This window comes from Arachis duranensis, chromosome 6, assembly GCF_000817695.3.
Source record: "Arachis duranensis cultivar V14167 chromosome 6, aradu.V14167.gnm2.J7QH, whole genome shotgun sequence".
Taxonomy (NCBI): Eukaryota; Viridiplantae; Streptophyta; class Magnoliopsida; order Fabales; family Fabaceae; genus Arachis; species Arachis duranensis.
The window spans coordinates 25106240-25125099 of record NC_029777.3 but is presented as its reverse complement, the minus strand read 5'-3'; the positions used below and the strand labels follow the sequence as shown (position 1 = coordinate 25125099).

Genomic DNA, 18860 nt, shown 5'->3' with positions numbered 1-18860 from the left:
ATACAAAGCTTGCCATGGAAAGGAGTAAGAAGGATTGAGTAGAAGGAGTAGGAGAGCAGGCGTCCAAGAGCTCTACAGCATATCCATCCGCTTATCTGAAATCCTACCAATGAATCTGCATAAGTGTTCTATCCTTTTTATTATATTCTATTTTATTATTTCTATTTTCGAAAACCCATAAACTATTTTAAATCTTCCTAACTGAGATTTGCAAGGTGACCATAGCTTGCTTCATACCAACAATCTCTGTGGATTCGACCCTTACTCACGTAAGGTTATTACTTGGACGACCCAGTACACTTGCTGGTTAGTTGAACGAGATTGTGAAGAAAATAAACAATGCCCTCAGAGTATACATCTTTTATAAATACATACAAGTGATCACAATTTCGTCCACCAGACACCACGATGACAGAGAAGCTGAGAAGGTGATGCTACTGTTGATGGTGGCAGCGCTGGAACTTAGAAGGGTAGTGGCGGCGCTGGAACTCAGAGAGGGAGAGAGAGGGGTATTAGGGTTTTCTTCTGAGAGAGAGGGGTAACTGGGTAGTGGGTAGCTTTTATATAGGTTTTTTTAATTTTTTTATTTTTAACCTTTGAAAGCCGTCAAAAAATCGACCGGTTTTACTGGTTCATCGATTAACCACCGGTTCAACTGGTTTTTTTACCGATTTTTTGCCAAACAGTTTTTGGCATCACCCGAACTGGCCAGATGACCGGTTTTCGGTTAACCTGATTGAACCGGCCAGACCAGTTCGATTTTCAGAACAATGGCATCCACTATCCAAGTACCACATATTCTTTTTGTTCTTGGATGCTAGGCAAATCTGCATGAAAAGTTTCAAGTAACCATAGGTATCCAAATTAATTTGGATCCTTTGAAGTTAATCCATCTTGGTTGCCCAAGTGCGTTGAAATCACAAACAACATTGTAAATTTGGTTTCCCACAACTCTCTTTTCAATGAAACATTGTGCATATGAGTGACCAAATTTCTTGCAATTAAAACAATGATTTTCTGATGCATATCGCTGAAATTGAGGTGAGTTATTTTGCTGGAAATGATTAAAGGGTTGAAATTTTCTGGTTTTTAGAAGAGGTGCATTTCTTTTGACAAACTGGTTTTTGTTATAATTGTTCCTCTTTGCAAATGCATTTTCACTAGAATTTTTGAAAACTTTTGGACTTTTCGAATATGAGGTTTTGTTGTAAAATGGTGGTTTCTTGAAAGCAACCTCATTTTTCGAAATGTACCCCAGATCTGACCTATTTGAAGTAGGTTCGGTTCTTGGTGAAGGTTTAGTTTCACTTGTGTAAACTTCATCAAATTTTTCTTCAAATGTGGGAACATATCCAATACCAGATTTGTTGGATGCGAATTTAGTATTTGATGAAGAAGCCACAAATTTCAAAGAGAAATCATTAAAAACTGCACTTTCTTTGGTTATATAACCTAAACCAGATTTTTCAAACAATGATTTTTGGCTTGCAAGTAATTTGTCCAAGTTACTAGAACTTTGAGCAAATTTTGCTAAGTCACCATATCATTTAATCTTTCATTTTCATCAATTAACTCTTGAGAAGGATCCACAATGTGCTTTCCTTTTAATTTTTCAAGTTCAGATTTTAGAAATCTGTTTTCTTCAATAATGTCCAAAGCACATTCAGTTTCCTTCACTTTTTCTTTTAAAAAATTATTTTCAGCTTTTAACACATCTTTTTCAAATCTGCATTTATTGTACTTATCTAGCAGTTTTGAGGTGTTTAGAGTAAGATCATCAATAATGGCATGTAAATCATCTATAGACAAGTCATAGTAATTTACCTCATCAAGATTATTATTTCCAGCCATGAAGCAGTCTTTATCTTTCCTCATTGGAGTCGTTCTCAAGATCCTCCCAAGCTCCCATGAGTACTTTCTTCTTTTCTTTCTTTCCTTTGTCCTCCTTCTTGAGCTTTGGACAGTTTAGCTTGAAGTGTTTAGCCTCCTTGAATGATGACACATCACCTTGCTCAAGTCCATTTTGTGTTCCTTTGAGTTTGAACCCTTGTACTTGCCCTGGTTCTTCATCATCCTTCTAAATCTCCTAACAGAAAACATAAACTCATCATCTAAAATACCATCACTAGACTCACTCTCTTTTGATTCTATTTTTGACTTGAGGGCTATTCCCTTTTTCTTTGAGTCCGGGTTTGTGTGTGTGGTTTCATAGGCAAGGAGTTTTCCTCTCAGCTCATCATAGGTTATAGGGCTTAGGTTATTGCTCTCGGCTAGGACAGTAGCAGTGATTTTCCATTCTTTTGTGAGGCTTCTAAAGAGTTTTCTCACTAGGATTTGTTCTGAGTAGTTTGTACCCATAGCATCAAGGTTGTTGATTATGATTCAGAATCTCTCAAACACTTCATCAATGCTTTTCCCAACTTTCATATTAAACATCTCGTACTCTTTTCGCAGCATATCAATCCTCATTTTTTTAATCTGTTTAGTGCCTTCATGTGTAACCTGGAGTTTCTCCCAGATTTCTTTGGCTGTATTGCATCTAGACACCTTTCGGTACTCTTCAAAGCTAATAGCACAGTGAAGAAGGTTGATGGCTTTAGTATTCAGCTCCATCTTCTTCTTGTCGTCCTCATTCCATTCAGCTTTTTCTTTTGGAGTCACCACTCCATCAGCACTTATTTTTGTTGGAATCTTAGGACCGCTCACAACAATCTTCCATATGTTGTAGTCAATGGATTGGATGAAGATCCTCATCCTCTCTTTCCAGTAGGCATAGTTCTTCCCGTTGAAGAAAAGAGGTCTGTTGTTTGACTGGCCTTCAATGAGGGTGTAGGCAACCGTGATTGTGCCCAAGTTGTTCGTCATTGGATCTTTGCTCCAAGCGGTTAAGCTTGATTCTTGAGACCTCAGCTCCTAATACCAATTGAAGGTTGTAGTAGGCTTAGAGAAGGGGGTGAATCTATGCCTTTCTTTTAAGTTATAGAAATAACCCTTTAAAGCAAACTTTCAATTCTGATTCTATTTGAACTCAGCAGCGAAAAATTTATGAGACAATTTATTTTTGTCTCATGAATATCAAAAAATAGAACAAAGCATAGAAGAGAGAAGCTGACACCATCATGTATCCTGGTTCAGTTGCCTTGTGCAATGCAACCTACATCCAGTCTCCACCACAACAGTGGTGGAATTTCCACTACTATAGTTAAAATATTACATACACCAATTCCACAGGATTGACACAATCCTTTCACACTCAAGTTTTAACCTAACTTGATATTGGCTATGCTAATACCTAACTCTTCACTCTTAGTGCTCACCCAACTAAGAAAGGGGTACCTCACAGGTATAAGATATAAGACACAAACTTACCTAAAAGAATCTGAAATAACTCTAGGCTTTTCTCTCAAGTGTATCACTCAGCCTTTTTCCACTCAATGGCTTTTACTTGAGCTCTCTCATAATACCTTTTCACTTAAAAAATTACAGAAAGATAAACATTAAAAAGTAAAATACAATCTGTAAAACATGAAAGAGATTAACTCTTCAACAGCCTCTTTGCTATGTGTAAACCAGATTTGCATGTCTCTAATTTCGTTCTTTATTTTTAGCGGAATGCTTCTTTGAAAGAAAGCACTGTCCAAGTAGATGAACTTCTTCAGAGAACTTCTTCATAGAACAAAACCTCAATACACTGGTTATCTCTCCTTGCTTTTGAATGATAAAAAATCTTCTTTTATCTCCTTGCATGTTGCTGGGTTCTTCTTCCTAGGTCAACTTCTTGAGCTTTGTGCTTCACAAACCCATTATCTCACTTTTTTCCATTAATCCTTAGAATAGAAACTTTGCTCTGACCTTCTCTTGTTGACCGAAAGCCATAGAAAAGCAGAAAACAGATATCATCAATGGTAAACCCAGATCGTGGCCATTGAGAAGCTACTTGGTCCCCAAGACTCACTTGTGACCGTAGATGCACAGAAGTGGGAGCAGATATCATCTTTCCCATGTATATCAGAATGGATAAGTAGCACGTTAAAGATGAAGAGAAGAGGATATGATACATGTATAAGGAAATAAAATCACCTTTAGCTTCTTACCTCTTCTTGATACAGATTGATGTGGGTGATTAGACTTCAACCTTTTGGTTAACCTTCTCTTTCTTGCTTCTTTGATGAATAACTTAGGGAAGAAGCTCTCTCTCTCTCTCACTTCTGTGATTTCTGACCAAGAGAAAAAATTGAACGTTGCTTTTAGTGAAAGCAAATGAGAGGAAGTTGCTTGCTATCGGGCTTGGATCATTTCATTTAGCCCGATTTGATTTCTCAGTTTTGTTCCCTTTTGGGCTTCGTTTCTATTGTCAGCCCACCCGCCTTTTTTATTTTTCAATCAAATTTGGGCTGCTGTATTGAATTTTGGCCTTTAACAGCTAATCACAAATAATTAATATTGGTTAGTTAATTACCCAAAAATAATGTTTGTCATCATTAATTAATTTAGTTAATTTCTTAACTCAACACCGTTTCTAACTTTTGAAGAGAAGTCTGAAAAGATAGTTTTCTTGTCTAAAAAGAGGAGCTTTTTCTTTCCTAGATCCCACCTTAAAATTTTAAGTACTGCTACACATACAAGTCTTTTTGGCATACAAGTCATACAAGTTAACCCTAACCCAACAAAATTTACTTACATAACGCACGCTTAAAAATCACTTTGTTCCTCTTTGTATCCCGCATTCCTCCTCCTCCTCTTCCTTCTTTTTCTCATTTTTCTTTGCGTTTCTCCTCTTTTTTCTTCGCGTGTTTCATCTTCATTGTCGTTTTTCTTATTACTATTGTTGTTGTTGCATTTTTTCCCTCCTCCTCTTTCTATTGCTTTTACAACATTATGTATTTTTTCTTTTATTTGAGGGAAAGAGGAAGAGTTTTGAATTATGTAGAACTTATCAACACATATACACCGAAAATTTTTAAACAACGCACTCAAATATTTTCATGTTACATCCCAATATCTTTATGTTACACCCAAATTTGCTGAAAATATAGAAAAAATATTTTTCTCTAATGCTGCATTTTTTTCTTCTTTTTTTTCTTATTTCTTTCTTTTTTAGTTGAATGAATATAAGTTTATCCTCTTTCAACTAATTTTGTACCATTATGTATTTCTTCTTCTTCTTTGTTTGATTTTTTTTATTCTTGTTAAGAGAGTATAAAAAGAAAAAGATAAAATAAGAAAAAAAGATGAATAAGAAAAAAAAAGATGATGATTGAAAAAGAAGAAGAAGCAGCAGAATATGAGGAGGAGAGAAAAGAAGAGTTTTGAATTATGTAGAACTTATAAGCACACATACACTGAAAATTTTTAAACAATACACTCAAATATCTTCATGTTACACCCAAATATTTTCGTGTTACACCCAAATTTGTTGCAAATACAGAAAAATATTTTCTTTAATGCGAAACTTTTACATTACATTCAATTCAAACCATCAATGATGAACAACAATTTTCACAAATAAAAATATTATTCACCTACAGAATCATAAACTATTAACGAAAATATTAACTAGAATCGAATCACACCTCAACCACTTAATTGGATTCAAAACAATAATCAATTTCGTTCTGATTTAATTGATAATCTGAACTTGAATTATTAATTATCTTTAACAACGGAATAACTGATGATGGAAGAGAATGAGGAAAAGAAAGGAAGAAAAGAAATTTCAATAAAAAAAGGAAGAAGAAGAGGAGGAGGTGGTGGTGGTGTTGGTGACGACGATAACAAAGAAGAATAAAAAGAAGAAGAAGAACGTGCAGTAAGAAAAAGAAAAAGAAAAATGTGCGATATGACAAAAGAAAAAACGTGTGTGCATGAATATAAATAATTTATATAAAAAATAATACTAAATTTTTTATTCTTCCAATTTTATTGCATCAACCAAATAGAGAAAAATCTATTTTCCTTATTTTTTCCTTCTTCTATCCATTTTTATTGATCTTAACGATGGGTTTAAACAATAAAAAAAGGAATTTGGATCCTCTAGAGTTTGACTTTTATTTTAGAGAGTAAAGTGTGATGTCTCATTATTTATTTTATAGATGGAATCAAGAATAAATATGAGAGAAAAACTATTCAAGGATAGAAAATCACACTTTATTCTTTAAAATAAAAATTTAAAGTAAAAATTCAAAATTTAGAGGATTCAACTAAAAAAAAATCCCAAATCAGAGTCGAAACAAATGAACAATTGAGGCAACTCTAGAATGTTCTACAGTGCTCACTCCTATAACCTAAATTACCCTTCATCGATCGCCACAGTTTGTTTCCAGTCCTTGGTCACATTCCAGAACCCTCCAGAATCCTCTTTCCCAGATCTATATAAGTTCCCTCCATTCTCTGGTCTCATCATCCCAATTCGAAAATCACTAATAAACTTCTCGGGCGTTCTCAAGAAATCAAAATCTCTCTCTCTTTAATTCGATTCCCGAATACTTCGTGTTTCATCTCAAGAAACTATTATGCAGATCTTCGTGAAAACCCTAACAGGGAAGACGATTACCTTGGAGGTGGAGTCCTCCGATACCATCGACAATGTGAAGGCTAAGATCCAAGACAAGGAAGGCATCCCGCCGGACCAGCAGCGTCTCATCTTCGCCGGAAAGCAGCTCGAAGACGGTCGCACCCTTGCCGACTATAATATCCAGAAGGAGTCCACGCTCCACCTCGTCCTCCGCCTCCGTGGCGGCATGCAGATCTTCGTCAAAACCCTAACCGGAAAGACGATCACTCTGGAGGTTGAATCCTCCGACACAATCGACAACGTGAAGGCCAAGATTCAAGACAAAGAAGGCATTCCTCCCGATCAGCAGCGACTCATCTTCGCCGGGAAACAGCTAGAGGATGGTCGCACCCTCGCCGATTACAACATTCAAAAGGAGTCCACGCTCCACCTTGTTCTCCGTCTTCGCGGCGGCATGCAGATCTTTGTGAAAACCCTAACGGGAAAGACCATAACTCTCGAGGTTGAATCTTCGGACACAATAGACAACGTGAAGGCCAAGATTCAAGATAAAGAAGGAATCCCTCCTGATCAACAGCGACTCATCTTCGCTGGGAAGCAATTAGAGGACGGGAGGACGCTTGCTGATTACAACATACAGAAGGAGTCGACGTTGCATCTTGTTCTTAGGTTGCGTGGAGGGATGCAGATTTTCGTGAAGACTCTAACCGGGAAGACGATAACGCTAGAGGTGGAGAGTTCTGATACTATTGATAATGTGAAGGCAAAGATACAGGACAGAGGGGATTCCACCGGACCAGCAGCGTCTAATCTTTGCTGGGAAGCAGCTTGAGGACGGACGCACTCTGGCCGATTACAACATTCAAAAGGAGTCCACCCTCCATCTTGTTCTCAGGCTCCGTGGCGGTGAACTCTGATCGCTGATTGTGCTGGGGTTGTTTTCTTTCTGATGTTCTAGTTATAGAATTTGGACTTTTGTTTCTTTTCCTGTGCCTTGTGAATCTGTTACTGGTAATTAAGATTGTACTGTTGTTCTTCTGCTGAAGTATTGATTAATACAGAATAAGATTTACTTATGCTATTACTTTGTGTTGTGCATCTTACGTCGTTCGATTTATGCATTTATGCATATTGAAGTGCTGATCTACGTGCGCTTGGGTGATTGAAAATTGAATACTTTTGCTGGTGCCCAAGTTCTGATTTTTTTGTTGGTGGTTTTGAAAAATAAATTTCCTTTGTGGCTACATCAACTAGTGTATTTTCATCAACTAGGTGCTTTTGTTGATTTTAGTGGTGCATTCGGCTCATTATCCTTCTTGTGTTGCTAGGAACTTGTTGCAAAGGTTCGGAAGCTTGGAACGAAACTGCACACTATGAATCAATTATGAGTTCTTAAAAGAATAGCGTTTGATATCAGGAAAACAAGATCTATTTTATTTTATCTTTCTTTTCAGGATATTGTTTGATTTGTCTCTTGCGGTACAGTTAATCTGCCTCAGATCTCATTCCTTAGAAAAGATCACTTAAACGTGACCCATCGAATGGCATGGAATAGAAGATTTAACCAAAATTTTCCCAGATGAATGGCATGACATTGTTTTAAGCCTAAACGCCATTAATATACACCATCTCTGTGCTCGTTGTTTAAGACGTTCCCCCTTAATAACCATCGCCTCCTTGTAGAATACTTTGCCCTGTTTAATAAGTACCCCTGCCTTCTGTCCTTGTCAAAAATATATAAGGTGAACAAGGAATAGTAAGTAGAGAATATTAAATTGTCACTACGTGTAAATTCACTTAGTAGATAAAGAGAGTTCTATTAGAAGAAGAAACAACACGAGCAATGAGGATGACAGGATAAAATTTTCCTTCAAAACACATTGGTATTTGGTATTGGTTTATAAGACACATCTAGATATTAATGGACAACTTGAAATTTTATTTTCATCCTCCCATTCATATTTGCACTTAGCTATAAAAAAAAGTTGTTATAAAAAAAAGTTAATGTCCAAAGCGGTAAGAAATTTATTTTTCTTTCTCTTTTATTTTATCAAACTATAGTTAAGTAACAATTACACATATCCCCAACCGATAATGCAAGTTGAGTAGCTCTCATACAACAAATACATATAAATCAGCAATAACATGTGCTTGATTTTGAAGGCAAACAAATTTTTTGTTGACGGGAAATGAATTTTATCCTCCAAATTCAGCATGCTCTATCATCAATCTTTGCCCCCACACAACAAAATTGCTAACAAGAAGAAAATTCAAAATGAAAAAAAGTGATCAAGAACTTGAAGATGAGACTGAAACAGCATAACCGCCAAGGAACCTCTCCACATACTTGCCAAAAATATCAACCTCCAAGTTAACTTTCTGCCCAACCTCCTTCAACGGAATAACCACCTTCTGCTGTGTATACGCCACAAGCATGAAACTGAACCACCCTTCTTCATCACAAACCTCCACAACCGTTAAACTCGTACCATCCACGGCTATGAACCCTTTTGGCACAACGTACCTCAGCACCTCCTTCTCCGCCTTCACCTTCACCCATAACGAATCCCCTTCTGGAACCTTCGATAATATCAGCCCCGTGCCGTCCACGTGACCCTGTACCACGTGTCCTCCCATGCGGCTCGTTGGGGTCAACGCCCGCTCCAAATTCACCGCCGACCCGACTTCCAGTTCGGCCAGCGACGTCTTCCTCAGTGTCTCCGGCGACACGCCCACGGTGAAGCTAGACGCGTCGAACTCCGTCACGGTGAGGCAGGTCCCGTTGACCGCGATGCTGTCGCCGAGGCTGATGCCGTCCAGGACGGTCTTGGCATGGATCTTCATGATGAAGGCACTGGTTCCGGGGCCGTCGTATGTGGCGGCGCCAATTTTCTCGACGGTGCCCATTTCTTCGACAATTCCGGTGAACATGATTGGTGTGGTTGAAGAATGAATGAATTGGATCAGTGGGCGTGTGGAGAATCAAAGCAGACAGATAGATCAGCAGCGGTGGCGGCCTCAGCTGCAGTAGAAGGGAGGAGACAACAGCGGCTTAGGGTTCAGAAATGGAGGTGAGGACAGAGGAGGACCTACTTACTAACTTTTTATTTCCCATCTAAAATGTGATAATTCATAACTTGGTCTTATTCTCTTATATTTTTGGTGATAGTGTTATTATTTTAGTCCCTTGGTGCATGATTGGATGCAAGAATGATAATAAATTTGGCTTTTTTTGTTTGTTTGCCCATCGATTAGTATAAATGTGAGTTTGAGATACTGTTTTTTTTTTTTTTAGAATTGTACTGCATATTACCACAGCTTAACACAGCTTGTAGGCCATAGGGTGATGGTATGCGGCTATGCAGAACACGTTGAAATCCTTGTGAATGAACGGTTTCAGTTTGATAAAAATCATTGTTAGTAAATGGGGGCATTCCGAGAATTGAACTCGGGACCTCTCGCACCCTAAGCGAGAATCATACCACTAGACCAAATGCCCAGTTTGAATGTATTTCCGGTTATTCTAGTTTCTTAGCGGCGTACGGTTATATTTGCGGAAAACATGGATTGCAGCCAAGATCTGTGCTACATTGGAAAGTAGGATATATTTGCCTTCTATTTTCACCTTAACTAATGTGTGCAATTCAATTGGGATAACTTAGATACCGGTGCACTTACGGGATTTGATGCGTCTCTGACTCTCTGTGACTAAGATACAGATATAGGTCCAGTTTAATTAATTTTTTAAAAAAAATATTTTTTTGGTGACTTTTTAAAAAAATAATTTAAATAATAAATTGTTATATTAAAAATAGTTTATAAATAAATTATTTTATATTTAGATTTTTAGTTTTAAAAATATTTATTTTATAAAAATATAATAAAAATAGTAGTATTATGAGAGAAATTATTTTTTTAATTTCTCTATAAATTTTTAAATTATTTCTTAAAATGTTAGAATTTGATTTTGAAAATTATATCAGACATTAATACTACTTGTTCATACACTGACCCAACGCTAAGATCCAGGTCCAAACTATAGATCCAACCACAAGGTTGGGCTCCTCAGAACACTGACCTTCTCTTTAGAAGTCGGTTCTCCCCACGACTTGCTCTAAAGAAGTCGGGAGCAAAGATTAGCTGGTAGATAATATCTGCCCTTAAAATCTCTCAACCCACTTTCAGGAGTCATATCGTAACCTCCCTAAGATAAAGGGACAGTTATCCACCCTAAAAGGTGGAACTACTCCAACGGTGGTTATTGGTTCACCACTATAAATACACTAACACCCCTCAGGTATTTCTAAGTCCCAATACTCTCTAGACCTGCTCACACCCTTGCTAACTTAGGCATCGGAGTGTCTTTGCAGGTACCACCCCCTATTCTCTCACACTCACAAGTCGGAAGGAGTCTCTAAAGGCGCAAACCCGCTCAAAGGCTTCCCCCCTCATACGATTGGGCCAACCCAACGAGTCCAACCCATTAACCTCCGGTTACCCAACGTAACATTGGCGCCGTTGCCGGGGACCCGAGAGATCAATCCATAATGGCGGACAACTCACCAGAAGATGGTCATACAACGTCTGATTCCGAGCAAGAAAATCCAAATATCGGAAATAATGACGCAGATTTGACCCTTCATCAAGGAACCAGCGACCAGCATGGAGAAGACACCTCTGGGCTCAAAAACCCAAAGGTAAACTCCTCGGAAGGACGAGAATCCGTAAAGGAAGGGCCACCCCATACAACCGAACTAATGGGGCTGGTCCACGGCCACCAAGGTCGTCTGGAGCAACTGGAACAGGAACTAGAACGACAACGAGAGGCGGAGTGAAACCTCAGGGAGGAAATAGAATGACAAAAAGAGTTGGAAGAAAAACTCTTAAAACTTGAATCCTCCCTCAAAAGTCGGAACTCCTGCGGCTACCGAGAAGAGTCGCCCCTGGGAGGAGAGGACCCGTTCAGTGAGGACATAATGAGGGCGAAAGTTTCAAGAAACTTCAAAAGTCCTGATATGAACCTCTAGGATGGAACCACAGACCCGAAGCATCACTTAAGCAATTTCAAAAGTCGGATGTATCTGGCTGATGCTTCTGATGCAACTCGCTGCAAGGCTTTTCCGACCACCCTGTCGAAAGCGGCGATGAAGTGGTTTGATAGCCTCCCTCCAAGGTCAGTTACTAGCTTTGAGGACCTCTCAAGAAAATTCCTAATGTGATTCTCCATCCAGGAGGATAAAGTAAAACATGCACCGAGCCTCCTGGAGTTAAACAGGAGGTCGGGGAACCTCTGCGTAATTACATGGAAAGGTTTAACAAAGCGTGTTTAGAAATTCAAGACCTACCCACAGAGGCAGTTATCATGGGATTAGTAAATGGACTTAGAGAGGGCCCCTTCTCTTAGTCTATATCAAAAAGACACCTGACCTCTTTGAGCGATGTACAGGAGAGAGCAGAAAAGTACATCAACATGGAGGAAAATGCCAAACTATGGGAGCCCAGCTGGCGACTGGGGCCCCTCACTCAGCAAAAGAAAAAGAAAGAGAGCCTAAGAAAAAAGAGGAGGTCGGTCCGGACAGGCCTAGGAGATATCATTCCTACACTCCTCTAAAAGTATCCCTAGTAGACGTATACAGAGAAATCTGCAACACTGAAAGATTGCCGCCTCCCAGACCCATCAAAAATAAAAAGGGAGGGGGGAGTCGCAATGACTACTGCGAGTACCATAAGATATATGGCCACTCAACAAATGATTGCTACGACCTCAAAAATATTATAGAAAGGTTGGCCAGGGAAGGCCGACTTGATAGATATCTCACGGATAGGTCGGACAATCATGGAAAAAGAAAGTAACATGATGAAGACAGAAGAGACCCGCCGCCATAAACCCCCGAGAGACACATACATACAATCTTTGGAGGCTTCGCAGAAAGGGGGATCACTAAATCATCTCGCAAAAGACACCTGAAGTGAGTTTATCAAGTTGGAAACGAATCTCCCGATCTCCCAACCATCTCGTTCACCAAAGAGGATGGATAGGGGATTGTCCCCGGGCATGATGACCCGGTGGTAATAACCATGATCTTGGCAAATGCCAACCTCCACAGGACCTTGGTGGATCAAGGGAGTTCGGCAGATATACTTTTTAAATCCGCATTCGATAAGTTAGGGTTGGATGAAACGAAGCTAAAAGTTTACCCGGACACCCTATATGGATTAGGAGACATGCCAATTAAGCCACTGGGATACATCCCCCTTCACACGACCTTCGGAAAGGGGGAAAATTCCAAAACTCTAAGCATTGACTTCATCGTCATTGATGTCGGATCGGCGTATAACGCCTTAATCGGCAGAACTACGTTAAATCGGCTCAGAGCGGTGGTGTCAACCCCTCACCTTTGCATGAAATTCCCAACACCTAAGGGAATAGCGACGGTACGAGGAGACCAAAAATTGGCAAGAAAATGCTACAATGAAAGCTTAAACCTCCGAGGAAAGAGCAAGGAAGTCCACACCATAGAACTCAGGAGAATAAAAGCAATGGAAGAGCTGCGACCACAACCGGGTGGAAGAACCGAAGAGGTTCAAATTGGAAAAGAGGAAGAAAAAAGAACCAACATAGGGGCCACCTTAGACGAAGGTCTGAAACAAAGGCTAGTAAAGCTCCTACAACAAAATTCCGACCTCCTCGCTTGGAAAGCTTCCGACATGCCAAGGATAGACCCTCGGCTCATGTCCCACAAGCTTTTGGTACACCCCGGATCACGACCCGTACAGCAGCGCAGGCGTAAGCTCGGTGCAGAACGAGCTCAGGTGGTGGAAGAACAAGTACAAGCCCTCTTGGAAGCCAACTTCATCCGAGAGGTCAAATATCCGGCATGGCTAGCAAATGTAGTGCTAGTTAAAAAGCAAAACGGCAAGTGGAGGATGTGCGTCGATTATACCGACCTGAATAAAGTATGCCCCAAAGACTCGTATCCACTTTCCAGTATTGACACCCTAGTAGATGCAAGCTCAGGGTATCAATACTTGTCGTTTATGGATGCTTACTTGGGATACAACCAAATCCCGATGTACCAGCCGGATGAGGAAAAAACTTCATTCATCACACCTAGAGCAAACTACTGCTATGTGGTGATGCCATTTGGGTTAAAAAATGCCGGGGCCACATATCAAAGGTTGATGAATAAAGTGTTCGCCCCCCACCTTGGGAACTTAATGGAGGTCTATGTAGATGACATGCTGGTAAAAACTAAGGAGGAAACCGACCTCCTGACAGATCTCTTGCAAGTTTTAGACACTGTAAGGTCGCATGAGATGAGACTAAATCCCACAAAATACACCTTCGCGGTGGAGGCGGGAAAGTTTCTAGGGCTTATGCTTACACAAAGGGGAATTGAAGCAAACCCCGATAAGTGTAAAGCTATATTGGAAATGAAAAGCCCGACTTGTCTGAAAGAGGTCCAACAATTAAATGGAAGGCTTACCGCCCTTTCCAGGTTCCTGGCGGGATCAGCACTAAGATCCCTTCCACTATTTTCCCTATTAAGAAAAGGATGCTAGTTCGAATGGACTCCAGAGTGCGAAGAAGCTTTTCGGGAGTTCAAAAAGTTCTTGAGTCAGCCTCCAATCCTGACCCGACCCATAGTCGGGGAAGAGCTCGTTCTATACCTGTCAGTAGCAGACAAAGCTATAGCATCAGCTCTAATATGGGAAGATGAAGTCGGGCAGCATCCTGTGTACTTCACCAGCAAAGTTCTACAGGGCCTAGAACTAAAGTATCAAAAACTTGAAAAGTTTGCATACTCCTTAGTAGTGGCCTCACGCCGATTATGGCCGTATTTCCAAGCACACACGATAAAAGTCCGAACGAACAAGCCCATAAAGCAGGTCCTTCAGAAGACGGACATTGCGAGGAGAATGGTTCAATGGGCAATAGAACTCTCTGAGTTTGACTTGAAATACGAAGCCCGAACGGCAATAAAAGCTCAATGCCTCACCGACTTCCTAGCGGAATACGCGGGAGACCAAGAGGAGAACTTCACTACATGGGAGTTATATATAGATGGGTCCTCCAATAAAGCTGGAAGCGGGGCAGGCATAATATTGGTCAGCGAAGGGGGAACGCAAATTGAAGTTTCCCTCAAGTTTGAGTTTTCAGCTTCCAGCAATCAGGCAGAATATGAAGCCTTGATTGCAGGGTTAAAGCTGGCAGAAGAAGTCGGTGAGATCAAAGTAATGATATTCAGCGACTCTCAGGTGGTGACCTCCCAAATAAATGGAGAGTATCAGGCCAAAGATCCCAACATGAAAAAATACTTGGACAAAACCTTGGAGCACCTTAGGCACTTTGAAGAGACCGAGGTAAAGCATATAACTCGGGACCTCAACAGCAGGGTAGATGCCCTCTCCAAGCTAGCATGTACCAAACTAGGAGGGAACAACAGAAGCCTGATCCAAGAAGCTCTCCCTAAACCCTCCGTGGATAAAACGGAGGTTGCTCAAGATGTCTTTGAAATCACCGGGTTAGACCTCGGATGGATGAAGCCCTTAGTCGAATACATGAAATTCGACATCCTTCCCAAAGAGGAAAAAGAGGCCAAGAAAATCCGGAGGGAAGCACAAAACTACACGATGCTGAAAAATATTCTCTATAAAAGGGGGATATCAACACCACTACTAAAGTGCGTCCCGACCTCAAAAACAACTGAGGTGCTAGAGGAGGTACACAATGGAATCTGCGGGAACCATCTTGGAGCAAGGTCGTTAGCTAGAAAAGTAATCTGAGCTGGATTCTACTGGCCGACCTTACAAAAAGACTCCACGGAATTTGTGAAAAGGTGCCAGCCATGCCAAATGCATGCAAACTTCCATGTAACCCCTCCAGAGGAACTCATTAGTATAACTTCCCCATGGCCTTTCGCAAAATGGGGATTGGACTTGCTAGGACCATTCCCACAAGCGCCGGGACAAGTAAAATATCTAATAGTGGGAGTGGATTACTTCACAAAGTAGATAGAAGCAGAACCATTGGCCACCATCACCGCTCAGAGAAGTCGGAAGTTCCTCTACAAGAACATTATCACCAGATATGGGGTACCCCACTCTATCACCACTGATAATGGCACTCAATTCACCGACTCAACCATCAAAAGCCTAGTAGCCAGTATGAAAATCAAACATCAATTTACATCGGTGGAACATCCACAAGCAAATGGACAAGCCGAGGCTGCAAACAAAGTCATATTGGCAGGGTTGAAGAAAAGGTTGCAAGACGCAAAAGGAGCATGGGCCGAGGAACTCCCACAAGTACTTTGGGCTTATCGGACCACACCTCAGTCTGGCACAGGAGAAACACCCTTCCGACTTGCTTATGGCATAGAAGTCATGATACCGGTTGAAATCAATGAGCAAAGCCCAAGGGTGAACTTCTACGATGAGGTTGGAAACATAAAGGGGCACAAAGAAGAACTTGAACTTCTCCCTGAAGTCCGCAAACGAGCCCATATTAGAGAAGCAGCATTGAAGCAAAGGATGACGAAAAGATACAACCAGAAAGTCATTCGAAGGAGCTTCGCCTCAGACGACTTGGTCTTAATTAGAAATGACATAGGAGTCAACAAGTCTAGGGAAGGAAAGCTCGCCGCTAATTGGAAGGGACCATACAAGATTAGTGAGGCCCTAGGAAAAGGTTATTACAAGGTGACTGACTTAAACGGCACCGAGTTACCCAGGTCGTGGCATGCTTGTAATATGAAAAAGGTACTATAGTTAAAAGCGAACTCTACTCCCTGACGTACTCTTTTCCCAACTTCATGATTTTTTCCCAAAGTAAAAGGGTTTCTTCTGAAGAAGGGTTTTTAACGAGGCATCACAGTAGAGACTAAGAGGTCATAGATAGCCCAAAACCCTTAGTAGCGATAAAGTACCTTTGCAAATAAATAAAGATCTTTTTCAAATATCTCTTATAAATTCCTTTTCGCTTTCTACGAAACGCGCCGACTTAAGCTCGACAAAGCGTGAAAATCTCATGAACCGACCTAGATGGTCGTCAGGATAAAATGACGAGGTACAAGTCGGTGTAAAGAGGTTATAAAAGTCGATCGTGAATAAACTCGGAAATTAATCGACTAACAAATCGGAAATTCCGAGAAGCAAAGAAATGCATCGCAAAAATAACCTAAGTTATGAAAACTCAATATATCAAAAATTGAGCACAAGGAATATCGAAAAGATGTCAGAAAACCCATGGAAAGCAATAAAGACTGTCTCAAACCTTCAAAATTTCAAAAGCTTAAGAAAAGAGACAGCCGGCCAAGAAAAAGCAAAAAGATCAAAAAGGGTTTTTTTTTCTTCAAAACCTAAAGGAGAAAAAAGAATGCACACAACCAACGAAAATAACCTAAACCCTTGTCCAAAAAAGGAAATTTTTAATTTTTTGTTTATGGCCATAAAAGGCCAAAAAAAGTGTCAACAGTGTACCACAACAGCATAAAAATAAATAGTGGGGACCCACAGGCCGGGCCCCCATATAGCCAAAGATAAAATTTTTGAGATTTTCAAAGAGCGTTACCGTCACCACCTGGAAGAATAGTCGGAGCACCACCAGAGTCAGGGAGAGAGACATCCATAGGAGTTGGAAGAGAAATGTCAGGAGCCTTGGAAGAACTCGGAGCATCATCTGGTCGGGGAGGAGACTCTATAATTCTCTGACCCCGAGTCTTCAGTTCAGATTTAGAAATAGGTCAGGGAGGAGACACGACCGCCCCATCAATTACAACCTTGTCCAGATCCAAGGGTGAGAGGTCTAGGTCGGGAGCAATGACCCCGACCTGTTCCCTAAAAACCCTCAAAGCTTCCTCGGACCCCTCGGCGATAGAATCCTCCAGCTCCGCATAAGCATCCCAAGCCCTCATTAGATCTTTTTTTACCTCCACAAGGTCCTGGAACAAACTTGAGTAGCTCTGCTCCGCCTTCTCCCGTAGGCCCTCCGCCATAGAACATCGGCCCATCAACTTCTCTCCCTCCTTCCGGAGATTATCCCTCTCTTTCCTCAGCTTGGTGACCTCCTCCCTCAGACTTCTCTCAGACTCTTGATACAAAAGAATCCTCCCCTCTAGCTCCTCAACCCTCTGGGATGAGCCCAAAGAGCTAAGGGGAGTCTTCTCAATGATGTCAAGAAACTTGGTGCACACCCCTGCCACCCTGATACTCTCCTGAGCCAGAATAGTAAGGTGGTTTCGAAGAGAAGCATCATCCATACTTATACGTGTATAAGGATAGATATGCTCCCGGATGAATTGACGCGCATCCACCTTGGCCTTACCTTCAAAAGGAGAGCTAGACTCTAGAGCCTTGCATTTTTTCTTTTCTGGCTCAGGAGAAGGTCGGGAAGAAGGAGGCGACAGAGAAGAAGCCGAGGAAGAAATAACGATAGGTCGGGCAGGGGTCCCCAAGCTGTGAGAAGAAAGGGGAGGAGAAGGACCAGTTGCCCTGGCACCACCAACCCTGGCGCGGGATCTAGCCTTGGCCTCCTGAACCCTCTGGTAAGACTCCCTCGAATTCTTCTTCGCCATCTCTGCAAAAACCATTAGGTAAAAAGTCAATAAAACAAATCGGAGAAAACAACTCAGAAAGTTGGAAAACCCAACAAACCAATACGACACTACCTAATTGGGCTTGCACAAAGGTTGGGGACCCCTGGAGGAACTTCTTGGTATCTAAATAAGGGGCTCTCCCCCAAACTTCTCGGAGGAACCCAACGATGTCTGCCTCCACCTCGTCCAAATCATCTAAACTATATTTCTCGTAAGGAGAGGCCTCTAACCAGTATAGAGGAAAGCGAGGGGAAGAATTTTCATCTAGGAAAAAAGGGTGGTGACCCTCTGGTGGACGAAATTGTGATAAACAATAATGGCTCTTTGGCATGTGCATAAAAACATTAACTCAGCACTTTCTTTCCACAATCTCATTCAACTAACCAGCAAGTGTACTGGGTCGTCCAAGTAATAAACCTTACGTGAGTAAGGGTCGATCCCACAGAGATTATTGGTATGAAGTAAGCTATAGTCACCTTGTAACTCTCAGTTAAGCAGATTAAATGGTTATGGGTTTCAAAAATCAATAATAAATAGAAAATAAAAAGGGATAGAAATACTTATGTAAATCAATAGTGGGAATTTCAGATAGGCGTGTGGAGATGCTAGAATCCTTTCGAATCTCTACTTTCTTATTGCTTTCATCCAATCCTTCTTACTCCTTTCCATGGCAAGCTGTATGTAGGGCATCACCATCATCAATGGCTACTTCTAATTCTCTCGGGAAAATGGTCCTATGCGCTGTCACT

The 18860-nt window shown here is 40.9% G+C and overlaps 2 protein-coding genes and 1 non-coding gene across 3 annotated transcripts; 1 reads left to right on the top strand and 2 right to left on the bottom strand.

Moving 5' to 3' along the window:
• Positions 1-6326: 6326 nt before the first annotated feature.
• Positions 6327-7595, top strand: LOC107493439 (polyubiquitin-like). The gene is given in 2 exon segments (XM_052262842.1): positions 6327-7291; positions 7293-7595. Coding segments are annotated over 2 exon segments (918 nt in total). The 5' UTR covers positions 6327-6512; the 3' UTR covers positions 7432-7595.
• Positions 7596-8515: 920 nt separating this feature from the next.
• Positions 8516-9686, bottom strand: LOC107493440 (riboflavin synthase). The gene has a single exon (XM_016114539.3). The coding sequence runs from the start codon at positions 9443-9445 to the stop codon at positions 8804-8806; it is 642 nt and encodes a 213-aa protein (XP_015970025.1). The 5' UTR covers positions 9446-9686; the 3' UTR covers positions 8516-8803.
• A 255-nt stretch (positions 9687-9941) lies between these two features.
• On the bottom strand, positions 9942-10013 carry TRNAP-AGG (transfer RNA proline (anticodon AGG)). The gene has a single exon. It is a non-coding gene; the product is annotated as a tRNA-Pro (tRNA).
• Between the last annotated feature and the right edge of the window lie 8847 nt (positions 10014-18860).

Bases quoted from the DNA above. Each gene is read 5' to 3' on its own strand.
- LOC107493440 (XM_016114539.3), bottom strand. From the start codon at position 9,445: ATGTTCACCGGAATTGTCGAAGAAATGGGCACCGTCGAGAAAATTGGC.